This window comes from Rhinopithecus roxellana, chromosome 6 (genome assembly GCF_007565055.1).
Source record: "Rhinopithecus roxellana isolate Shanxi Qingling chromosome 6, ASM756505v1, whole genome shotgun sequence".
NCBI classification, from domain to species: domain Eukaryota; kingdom Metazoa; phylum Chordata; class Mammalia; order Primates; family Cercopithecidae; genus Rhinopithecus; species Rhinopithecus roxellana.
In genome coordinates this window covers 58,629,689-58,642,137 of record NC_044554.1, presented here as the reverse complement: position 1 = coordinate 58,642,137, position 12,449 = coordinate 58,629,689, and the positions used below count along the sequence as shown (strand labels likewise).

The 12,449-nt window shown below is 44.2% G+C and overlaps 1 protein-coding gene across 1 annotated transcript in view; it reads left to right on the top strand.

Moving 5' to 3' along the window:
* The window catches only part of LOC104657859 (aldo-keto reductase family 1 member B10-like), a 47,905-nt gene extending 47,223 nt beyond the window's left edge, over positions 1-682 (top strand). The window contains exon 11 of the mRNA XM_010357729.2: positions 318-682. Within this exon, the coding sequence (XP_010356031.1) occupies positions 318-360 (43 nt within the window). The 3' untranslated portion in view covers positions 361-682. The remainder of the gene's footprint in view (positions 1-317) is intronic.
* The last annotated feature ends 11,767 nt before the right edge of the window (positions 683-12,449 follow it).

Sequence of the window (12,449 nt, the reverse complement as noted above, 5' to 3'; positions counted from 1 at the left end):
TGCTGTTGTTTCCTACCTCATGATGTTGTGAGGGTGGATTGGGACAAGACTTGTCAGTTGCCTCACCTGACACCAGGCTTACCATGAGTTGTCATTCCGAGTTGTTTCCCGTGCCCTGGTCACTGTCTGTCCTCCTTCCTACCAAAGCCCTCATATTGATTTGAGGGAGGGTCAAGGTGTGATCACCCTTCTTGTATTCTTGCAGGGAGGTGGCTGAGAGAGCACAAATACCGTAGAGTCCACCAAAAAGAATACCTTTTGAATCAGAGCTGTTGCTTTCATGGAACACAGTTTCTCTGTTTTTTCTGTTTCTGCAGATCCTCTCATTTGGAGGAATATCCCTTCGATGCAGAATATTGAGGTTGAATCTCCTGTGACATTACACAGGGAATTCTCTTTCTTTGCTGAAGTGTGACTATCTCCATTAAGTCCTATTTTAGCCAAGCTTATCTGAAATCACAGTGAACTTTGTCCTGTTGTAGGTGAGAATCGAGGTTCTGTTTTAGACATGTATTTCTGTATGTTCAACTAGGATCAGAATATCACAGAACAGCATGGCTTGAATAAGCAAATGATAATTTTTCCCACTTATCTGATCTGATCAAATGTTTTTTAAGCACCAGAAACTCTGCCAACACTGAGGATGTAAAGATCAATAATAAAAAATAATGATCGTAACCAAGATGTATTGAGAGTGGACTGTGCGCCCAGACAACTTGAAGTGTTTTCCTGTGGGTGAAGTCATTGAATCCTCAAAATAATCCCTTTGGGGTAGGTACTCTTATCATCTTATTGTTCACATTTGCTGGAAGAGGAAATTGAGCTACACAGGAGGGAGGAGGAACTTGCTCAAGGCCACCCAGGGCTTTTGCCCTTGCTATTCTCATTCCCTATGATGTTCTGTCCTCAGATATTAGAATAATTCTCTGACTTGTATTTTTAATTTCCTTGCCGACTTACCATCTTCTCAGAGAGGGCTTTCTCCTCACCCTATTTAAAATTAACCCATCTCCTCTGATATTTCCTCTTGCCCTTCTGTGTTTTCTTCTTCTCCTTTGCATTTATCAATACATTATGTATTTTATATGTTTTCTGTTTGCTTGCTTACCCTGTTTCTACCCACTAGAATGTAAGTTCTATGGGAGAAGAGATTATCAACAATATCTGTTGAATAAATGGATAGATTGAAAGGATGGAACAATGGATGGATGAATGAATGGAGGGAGGGAGGGAGGCATGGATGGATAGACGGAAACATGGAAGGAAGGATGGAAGGATGGATGAAAGGAAGGAAGGTTGGATGGAAGGATGATAGGAAGGAAGGATGGGTGGAAGGATACATGGATTGGGGATGGATGAATGATGGATGGATGGATGAAATGATGGGTGGATAGAAGGGTGGTTGGAATGATGGATAGATGGACAGAGGGAGGCATGGATAAATGGATAGAAGCAGGGAAGAACGGATGCATGGATGATGGATGGATAGATGGATGGATGGAGGGAGGGAAGGATGGATAGATGGAAGGATAGTTGGAAGGATGGATGGATGCATGGGAAGTGTTTTTACTCCAATTTTACTTTTTAACTCCAATTTCAGATTTTAAAAAACTGAAGCTAGATTTCTTAATTGTTACAACCCATAATGCCTACTCACATAATCTGAAGTAATTTCATGAATTCTACAGCTAGTCATACATTGCAGAGACTATATAACATCCTCGAACTGGAACTGAGAATAATTTTGGAGTCAGGGATGATATGTGGAGAATGTCAATCTTTAATTAATGATTAAAGTTATACTTCTGTTCTCATTCAAGTCTAATGGTGAGAGGCAAAATAGGAATTGAGGCACCACTAATATTCTCTCCTTTCAATTCTGTGTGTTCTACTCTGTGCTAGAAAATGGTGCATTGCCCTTACTAGCAGTTCCTTCCTATGTGTGAGTTGAACATGGCTTCCATATAGTCCCAGGATCTGCTTTCTACTAGGACACAGCATTCAGAAGACCTGAGAAGCAGTGGGCAGATAATGGCTATGGTACTATTATCCATTAACCAAGGGATGCTGACAGCTCAAGTGAAAAGCAGGGGTAAAGGCAGCCTATATATCGGACTCTCGGGGTATATTTAAAGGCTGTCCTGATTGGAAAAAAACTATACCCTAGTGCTTCAACCTTGGGATAACCCTGAAGACTAAAAAAATATAATGGCTCCTCTATATTTACTGATAAGCAGAATTCATAACCTTGCTTTCTTCCTATGAATAGCAATATTCTCATTATTCTAGTTTTTATTTCTCCATTAGTGTCTGTATTAGTTTTCCTAGTGAGAGACAGGACTAGCTGGATTTCCTAGGCCGACTAAGAATTCCTAAGCCTAGCTGGGGAAGGTGACCACACCCACCTTTAAACACAGTGCTTGTAACTCAGCTCACACCCGACCAATCAGGTAGTAAAGAGGGCTCACTAAAATACAAATTAGGCTAAAATCAGGAGGTAAAGAAATAGTCAAATCATATATCTCCTGAGAGCACAGGGGGAGGGAAAATGAATGGGATATAAACCCAGGTATTCAAGCAGGGAACGGCAACCCCCTTTGGGTCCCTTCCCATTGTATGGGAGCTCTGTTTTCACTCTATTAAATCTTGCACCTGCACAGTCTTCTGGTCCGTGTTTGTTCTGGCACGAGCTGAGCTTTCGCTCGCCACCCACCACTGCTGAATGATGCTGTCACAGACTCGCTGTTGACTTCCACCTCTCTGGATCCAGCAGGGTGTCTGCTGCATTTGTGATGCAGTGAGGCGCCCATTGCTGCTCCCGTTCAGGCTAGAGGCTCACCATTGTTCCTGTGCAGCTTAGTGCCTGGGTTCATCCTAATTGAGCTAAACACTAGTCACTGGTTTCCGCAGTTCTCTTCCATGACCCATAGCTTCTAACAGAGCTATAACACTCACTGCATGGCCCAAGGTTCCATTCCTTGGAATCTGTGAGGCCAGGAACCCCAGGTCAGAGAACAAAAGGCTTGCTGCCATCTTGGGAGTGGCCTGCCACCATCTTGGGCGCTCTGAGAACAAAGACCCACCTGTAACATTTGGTGGCCTGTACAGGGATTCTCTAAAGCAGTAAGTAATATCAGACCACTTTCACTTGCTATTCTGTCCTATCCTTCCTTAGAATTGGAGGAAAATACCTGGGATCTGTTGGCCAGTTAAAAACAATTAGCATGGCCATTGGACTAAAGACTCAGGTGTGAGGCTTCCTGGGAAAAGGCTTTCTAACAACCCCCAACCCTTCTGATTTGGGAGCATTGGTCTGCCTGGAACCAGCTTCTGCTTTCACAGCTTTCCTGGGGAAGCTGAAGGTTGACTAGAGGCAAAAAGCTGTCATCCTGAACTCCTGGCATCAGCTGGTAGAGATCATGGTGCAGTCAGAAGTCTCTACTCAACAGTCACCCATGCATGCACCCCTACCTCTCCTTCTGACCCATACCTCCTGGGTCCCAACCATGACTTTCTTGAAAGTGTAGCACCAAAATTCTTCTTACCTCTGAATCTACTTCCTCCAATCCCTGCCTCCTAGGTACTAATGCTTCAGACTTTCACTTGCTTTCCCAAGTATTAGAGCAAGTTTTATCTCCAAAGGGATCTAAGGAAGCTCTACGCTGTGTCCTTAGGCATCTAGGCTATGAACCCAGGGAGTCTTGTCCCTGGTGTCCCTCCCAATTTAGGCATACAGCTCTCAATATGGGCAGTTATGTGGGACCCATTCCCCACCACCCTTGCTGGGTCCTTAGAACTGATAACCCAGTACTTTAACAACTGGAACTCGGTCTACAACAACATAATAGATCAGGATGAAAATGAACTCAGTAAATGAAAGGCAGGCACATATTCCTATAGTGACAAACGGGGGCAATGAGCGAACATCCTTCCACTGTGTTTGCAGAATCTATCTACAAAGGCAGAGAAGAGAGAGACAGAGACAGAGAGGAGAGAGAGAGAGAAGGAGGGAGAGAGAGAGAGGAGAGAGAGAGACAGAGAGGGGAGAGAGAGAGAGAGAGGAGAGAGACAGAGAGATGGGGAAACAGCAGCAGAGAGAGGGGGGAAACAGAGAGACAAAGAGGGAGTCAAAGAGAGAAAGAAAGAGAAAACTAGAAGTAGTAAAGAAAAAAACAGTGTACCCTATTCCTTTAAAAGCCAGGGTAAATTTAAAACCTATAATTGATAATCGAAGGTATTCTCCATGACCCTATAACACTCCAATACCACCTTGATGTCAGTGTAAACAAGGGCATAGTCCAAAAACACTGAGACCACTGACAATCTGTAATGTTCCTATCAAAAATCCTTAACCCAGTAACCCGTGGATGGGCCAAATGCATTCAGTAGGCAGCGGCAACTGCTTTGCTAAAAGTAGCAAAGTAACCTTTAGAGAAAACCTCATTGTGAGCACACCTCAACAGTTCAGAGCTATCCTAAGTCAAAAAAAAAGCAAAAAGGTAGCTTACTAACTCAAAAATCTTAAAGTATGGGGCTATTCTGTTAGAAAAAGGTGATTTAACATCAACCACTGAAAATTCCCTTAACCCAGCAGATTTCCTAAAAGGGGATTTACATTTTAATTACCATGCAAAGATCCTTCCATACCTAGGAGGAACTCCCTTCAGGACAGGATGATAGATGGTTCCTCCTGGGTGACTGAGAAAAAAATCACAATGGGTATTCAGTAATTTTTAGGGAGACTCTTGTGGAAGCAGAGTTAGGAGAATTGCCTAATAATTGGTCTGCTCAACCATGCAAGCTGTTTGCACTCAGCCAAGCCTTAAAGTACTTACAGAATCAAAACTCTATCTTAATCCTGACTCAAAAGGTTACCTACACACTCACTGAAATGCATTTGCATAAGAACTGTTGTTTATGGGAACGCATCTTGATGGGGCAGCTGGGTTGTTATGAAATACTCAGGAACCCAGCCCAGCTCTAGAACTCACCCCTGAGTGCAAAGGCAATATTGGGCATGCTGGTAAAGGACCACTAGAATCTGGCAGCCCGGACCCCTTTCTTTGTAGTCAAGAAAGGTGGGAAACAGGTGCAGGACTGCTACATCGGTGAGTGTAACTAATCCGATAAGCAGAGGTCCATGAGTGGTTACGCACCCTGGAAAGGTGCGGAGACCAGCTCGGTCATGGAGACCATAACCCAGTGGCACTAGAGGAATTAAAGACACACATACAGAAATACAGAGTGTGGATTGTGAAATCAGGGGTCTCACAGCCTTCAGAGCTGAGAGCCTCAAACAGAGATTTACCCACATATTTACTGACAGCAAGTCAGTAATAAGCATTGTTTCTATAGATTATAGATTAACTAAAAGTATTCCTTATGGGAAACAAAGGGATGGGCCGAAATAAAGGGATGGGCTCTGGCTAGTTATCTGCAGCAGGAACATGTCCTGAAGCACAGATCGCTCATGCTGTTATTTTGGTTTAAGAATGCTTTACGTGGTTTTCTGCCCTGGGTGGGCCAGGTGTTCTTTGCCCTCATTCCAGTAAACCCACAACCTTCAGCAGGGGCGTCATGGCCATCACAAACATATCACAGTACTTCAGAGATTTTGTTTATGGCCAGTTTTGGGGCCAGTTTATGGCCAGATTTGGGGGCCTGTTCCCAACAGAAAGGAATAAGCATTAGGACCATAGAGGATGCTCTAGGACTAAAGTTCGTTAGAAAATGACTAGGGGTGCTGGCATCCCTATGTTCTTTTTTTCAGAAACGTTCCCCCCAAGGCAAAAATGCCCCTAAGATGTATTCTGGAGAATTCAGCCCAGTCAGAGTGTATGTACTTTTTACCTTCTCAGACTTGAAGCAAATTAAAATAGACCTAGGTAAATTCTCAGATAACCCTGATGGCTATACTGATGTTTTACAAGGGTTCGGACAATCCTTTGATCTGACATGGAGAGATACAATATCACTGCTAGATCAGACACTAACCCCAAATGAGAGAAGTGCCGCCATAACCGCAGCCTGAGAGTTTGGTGATCTCTGGTATCTCAGTCAGGTCAGTGATAGGATGACAAGAGAGGAAAGAGAACAATTCCCCACAGCCCAGCAGGCAGTTCCCAGTGTTGACCCTCACTGGGATGCAGAATTAGAACATGGAGATTGTTGCTGCAGACATTTGCTAACTTGTGTGCTAGAAGGACTAAGGAAAACTAGGCAGAAGCCTATGAATTATTCAATGATGTCCACTATAACACAGGGAAAGGAAGAAAATCCTACTGCCTTTCTGGAGAGACTAAGGGAGGCACTGAAGAAGCATACCTCTCTGTCACCTGATTCTATTGAAGGCCAACTAATCTTAAAGGGCAAGTTTATCACTCAGTCAGCTGCAGACATTAGCAAAAACTTCAAAAGTCTGCCTTAGGCCCGGAGCAAAACTTAGAAACCCCATTGAACTTGGCAACCTCCGTTTGTTATAATAGAGATCAGGAAGAGCAGGCAGAATGGGACAAACAGGATAAGAAAAAGGCCACCACTTTAGTCATGGCCCTCAGGCAAGTGGACTTTGGAGGCTGTGGAACAGGGAAAGCCTGGGCAAATTGAATGCTTAATAGGGCTTGCTTCCAGTGCAGTCTACAATACACTTTAAAAAAGATTGTCTGAATAGAAATAAGCCACCCCCTCATCCATGCCCCTTATATCAAGGGAATCACTGGAAGGCCCACTGCCCCAGGGGATGAAGGTCCTCTGAGTCAGAAGCCACTAACCAGATGATCCAGCAGCAAGACTGAGGGTGCCCAGGGCAAGTGCCAGCCCATACCATCACCCTCACAGAGCCCCGGGTATGCTTGATCATTGAGGGCCAGGAGGTTAACTGTCTCCTGGACACTGGCGCGGCCTCCTCAGTCTTACTTTCCTGACCTGGACAACTGTACTCCAGATCTGTTACTATCCAAGGGGTCCTAGGACATGCAGTCACTAGATACTTCTCCCAGTCACTAAGCTGTGCCTGGGGAACTTTACTCTTTTCACATGCTTTTCGAATTATTCCTGAAAGCCCCACTCCTTTGTTAGGGACAGACATCCTAGCAAAAGCAGGGGCCATTATACACTAGAATTAGGAGAAGGAAAAGGGGTAAATATATATACAGACTCTAAGTATGCTTACCCAGTCCTCCGTGCCCACGTATGGAGAGAAAGGGAATTCCTGACTTCCAAGGGAACACCTATCAAACATCAGGAAGTCATTAGGAGATTATTATTGGCTATACAGAAACCTAAAGAGGTGATAGTCTTACACTGCTGGGGTCATCAGAAAGGAAAGGGAAATAGAAGGGAACCACCAAGCAGATATTGAAGCCAAAAGAGCCATGAGGCAGGACTCTCCATTAGAAATGCTTATAGAAGGACTCCTAGTATGGGGTAATCCCCTCCAGGTAACCAAGCCCCAGTACTCAGCAGAAGAAATAGAATGGGGAACCTCACGAGGACATAGTTTCCTCCCCTCAGGATGTCTAGCCACTGAAGAAGGAAAAATACTTTTGCCTGCAGCTAACCAATGTAAATCACTTAAAACCCTTCACCAAACCTTTCACTTGGGCATTGATAGCACCCATCAGATGGCCATATCATTATTTACTGGACCAGGCCTTTTCAAAACTATCAAGCAGATAGTCAGGGCATATGAAATGTGCCAAAGAAATAATCCCTTGCCTTATCACCAAGCTCTTTCTGGAGAACAAAGAACAGGCCATCACCCAGGAGAAGACTGGCAACTAGGTTTTACCCACATGACCAAATCTCAGGGATTTCAGTATCTACTAGTCTGGGTAGATACCTTCACTGGTTGGGCGGAGGCCTTCCCTTGTAGGACAGAAAAGCCCCAAGAGGTAATAAGGCACTAATTCATGAAATAATTCCCAGATTCAGACTTCCCCAAGGCTTACAGAGTGACAACGGCCCAGCTCTCAAGGCTGCAGTAACCCAGGGAGTATCCCAGACGTTGGACATACAATATCACTTACACTGTGCCTGGAGGCCACAATCCTCAGGAAAAGTCAAGAAAATGAACAAAACACTCAAGCAACATCTAAAAAAGCTAACCCAAGAAACCTACCCTGCATGGCCTGCTCTGTTGTCTATAGCCTTACTAAGAATCCTAAGCTCTCCCCCAAAAGTGGGACTTAGTCCATATGAGATGTTGTATGGATGGCCCTTCCTAACCAATGACCTTGTGCTTAACCGAGAGATGGCCAACTTAGTTGCAGACATCATATCAACAAGTTCTTAAACCATTATGGGGAACCTGTCCCCAAGAGGAGGGACAGGAATTATTCCACCCTGGTGACATGGTATTAGTCAAGTCCCTTCCCTCTAACTCCCCATCCCTAGACACATCCTGGGAAGGAAACTACCCAGTCATTTTATCTACCTCAACCATGGTTAATGTGGCTGGAGTGGAGTCTTGGATACATCACACTCGAGTCAAACCCTGGATACTGCCAAAGGAACCCAAAAATCCAGGAGACAACGCTAACTATTCCTGTGAACCTCTAGAGGATCTGCACCTGCTCTTCAAGTGACAACCATGAGGAAAGTAACTAGAATCGTAGATCCCCCTGGCTTTCCCTTGTCATATTTTTTTTACTCTTCTCTTACCTGCTTTTACTCTCACTGCACCTCCTCCATGCCGCTGTACTACCAGTAGCTCCCCTTACCAAGAGCTTCTATGAAGAATGTGGCTTCCTGGAAATATTGATGCCCCATCATATATGAGTTTTTCAAAAAGAAACCCCACTTTCACCACCCACACCCATATGCCCCTGCACTTCGGGCCTACATTTCAATCCCTGTGTCTTTAAACTCCTTGTTAAGTTTGTCTCTTCCAGAATCAAAGCTGTAAAACTACAAATAGTTCTTCAAATGAAGCACCAGATGCAGTCCATGACTAAGATCTACCATGGACTCCTGGACAGGCCTACTAGCCCATGCTCTAATGTTAATGACATTGAAGCTACCCCTCCTGAGGAAATCTCAACTGCACAATCCCTACTACGACCCAATTCAGTGGGAAGCAGTTAGAGTAGTCATCAACCAACCTCCCCAACAACACTTGGGTTTTCCTGTTGAGAGTGGGGACTGAGAGACAGGACTAGCTGGATTTCCTAAGCTGACTAAGAATTCCTTTGCCTAGCTGGGGAAGGTGACCTCACCCACCTTTAAACACAGGCCTTGTAACTCAGCTCACACCCGACCAATCAGGCAGTAAAGAGGGCTCATTAAAATACAAATTAGGCTAAAAGCAGAAGGTAAAGAAATAGTCAAATCATATATCTCCTGAGAGCACAGGGGGAGGAACAATAATTGGGATATAAACCCAGGCATTCAAGCAGGGAGCAGCAACCCTCTTTGGGCCCCCTCCTGTTGTAGGGGAGCTCTCTTTTCACTCTATTAAATCTTGCACCTGCACACTCTTCTGGTCTGTGTTTGTTCTGGCTCAAGCTGAGCTTTCGCTCGCCGCCCACCACTGCTGAACGATGCTGTTGCGGACCCATCGTTGACTTCCACCTCTCTGGATCCAGCAGAGTGTCTGCTGCATTTGTGATGCAGTGAGGCGCCCATTGCTGCTCCCATTCAGGCTAGAGGCTCACCACTGTTCCTGTGCAGCTAAGTGCCTGGGTTCATCCTAATTGAGCTAAACACTAGTCACTGGTTTCCACAGTTCTCTTCCATGACCCACAGCTTCTAATAGAGCTATAACACTCACTGCATGGCCCAAGGTTCCATTCCTTGGAAGCCGTGAGTCCAAGAACCCCAGGTCAGAGAACAAAAGGCTTGCTGCCATCTTGGGAGTGGCTGCCACCATCTTGGGAGTGGCCTGCTACCATCTTGGGAACTCTAGGAACAAAGACCCACCCTGTAACACTAGGGTGGCTGTAGCAAATTACCACAAGCTTAAAACACCAGAAATTTATTCCTGCATAATTCTGGAGGGCAGGAGTCCAAAATTTAGGTGTCATCCAGGCTATACACCCTTGAAGGCTCCAGGAAAGAATCCTTCTTGCCTGTTCCTAGCGTCTGGTGGTTGCTGGCAATCCTTGAGGTTCCTTGGCTTGTAGCTGCCTCCCTCTGATTTCTGCCTCTGCTTTCACATGACCTTCTTATGAGGACACCAGTCATTGGATTTATGACCCACCTTAATTCAGAATGTCCTCATCTTAATTTAACTAACTCCATCTGCAAGGACTCGACATTCAATTAAGGTCCCAATCTGAGGTTATGAGTGGAAATGGACTTTGGGGGAACACGATTCCACCCAATATAGTGTCTGACACATTGTCCTGCCCTTAGTTGAATGCTTAATATTTGTGAGTATACACTTAGGGAGTTTTGTTTGTTTGTTTGTTGAGACAAAATCTCGCTCTGTTGCCCAGGCTGGAGTGCAGTGGCGTGATCTCGGCTCACTGCAACCTCAGCCTCCTGGGTTCAAGCCATTCTCCTGCCTCAGCCTCCTGAGTAGCTGTGATTACAGGTGTGTGCCAACATGCCTGGCTAATTTTTGTATTTTCAGTAGAGTTCGGGTTTTGTCATGTTGGCTAGGCTGGTGCTTGTGCCCCAGGGATTGTGGTGCTTGTGCCCCACTCCTGACCTCCAGTGATCTGCCCACCTTAGCCTACCAAAATCCTGGGCTTTTAGGCATGAGCCACTGTACTCAGACAACATTTTTTATCAGAACTTACTTTCTCATTCATTCGTTATCCAAGTAGCTGAAATAGCATCTCTTGGTATAATCTGATTCACATTTAGCCACTGCTCTTCTCAGCAGCCTGTTTGTTTCTGTATATATTCATTCTCCAGTCTCCCTGGATTCTCATTGTTTTATTCAAAACAAAGCATTCGCAGTTGTGTCTGTGAGTGTTGGCAGCTTCCCCAGCACCATGACTTTGCGTTTGTGCTCTCTGACAAGGAAATTTGGACTCAAGCAGTTTAGCTCCACAGTTGACATTTACTGACCTTGTGGAAGAAACAAATTCCTGATCTGACTGGAGAGATTAACTGGGCCTTTATCTATCTTGCCTAGGGGCATTTTGCTTTTTATAGCCAGGCTGAGTGGAGGCCCTGATAGTGATAGCCAGCCATTCTCTATCACAAAGAAAATGTAGTTCTAAGATAACCTCCAATGATCCTTGTGTAATCTTGCCCCATGTAACCTCCTTCCTTGAAGAATAGACAGAATCTGTGATGAACATGATCACATTGGCATGATTATTATGTTGTATGGTAAAAGAAATTTTTTTTAGATGTAATTAATGTTTCAGATCAATTGATGTTAAGATGGGGAGATCACTGGGGTGGGCCTGACTTAATCACATGAGCCCTTCATTATGTTACCTCTGTTTATTAGACACCTCATATTCTGAAAATGATGTAGAAGAAATGAAATGAAAATGAAAAGTGGAAACCATAGTTTATTTTCCTTTCAGTACATCCTTACCAACCAGTAAGCCAGAAATAAAGTATATTAGTAGACTGTGTGCACATCAGGAAATGAAATAAAAATATTTGGGCCAGGCACAGTGGCTCATGCTTGTAATCCCAGCACTTTGGGAGGCCAAGGCGGGTGGGTAACCTGAGGTCAGGAGTTCAAGACCAGCCTGATCAACATAGAGAAACCCCATCTCTACTAAAAATACAAAATTAGCCGGGTGTGGTGGCACATGCCTATAATCCCAACTACTCAGGAGGCTGAGGCAGGAGAATCACTTGAACCTGGGAGTCAGAGGTTGCAGTAAGTGGACATCATGCCACTGCATTCCAGCCTGGGCAACAGAGTGAGACTCCATCTCAAAGAACAAACAAACAACCCCCCCAAAAAAAAACCCAAAAACAAACAAACAAAAATTTGAATTAGTTTTGCGCAGTGTTTCCACTCTTCTAAGAACAACGTATATACACATATGTGAGCTCCAAAATATGAGTTGTATAAAGTTGGTGACTCTGTAAAAACTGGTATTGCACAATATAAAGACAAACAGTATAACTCATGCTAAAAACTTAATATTTTAATTTTTCTATACTTAAAATGACATTAAATAACAAACAAACAAAAGCCACTATGACAACTTGAGAAAGAAACTGTGGGAAAAAGGAAAAAGATTTATATTTTAGCACTTTTTTCCCCAGTGAAAAATGATATGCATTTGATCCAGTAAAATGTTTTAAAAACTGTAATATACCATAATACAAGAAACTCTTGTGTATTAGTCTGTTCTCACTTTGCTATGAAGATACTACCTGAGACTGGGTAATTTATAAAAGAAAGAGGTTTAATTGACTCAGTTCTGCATGGTTGGGGAGGCCTCAGGAAACTTACAATCATGGCAGAAGGGGTAAAGGGGAAGCAGGCACCTTTTTCAAAAGACAGCAGGAGAGAGAGAGCACTGCGG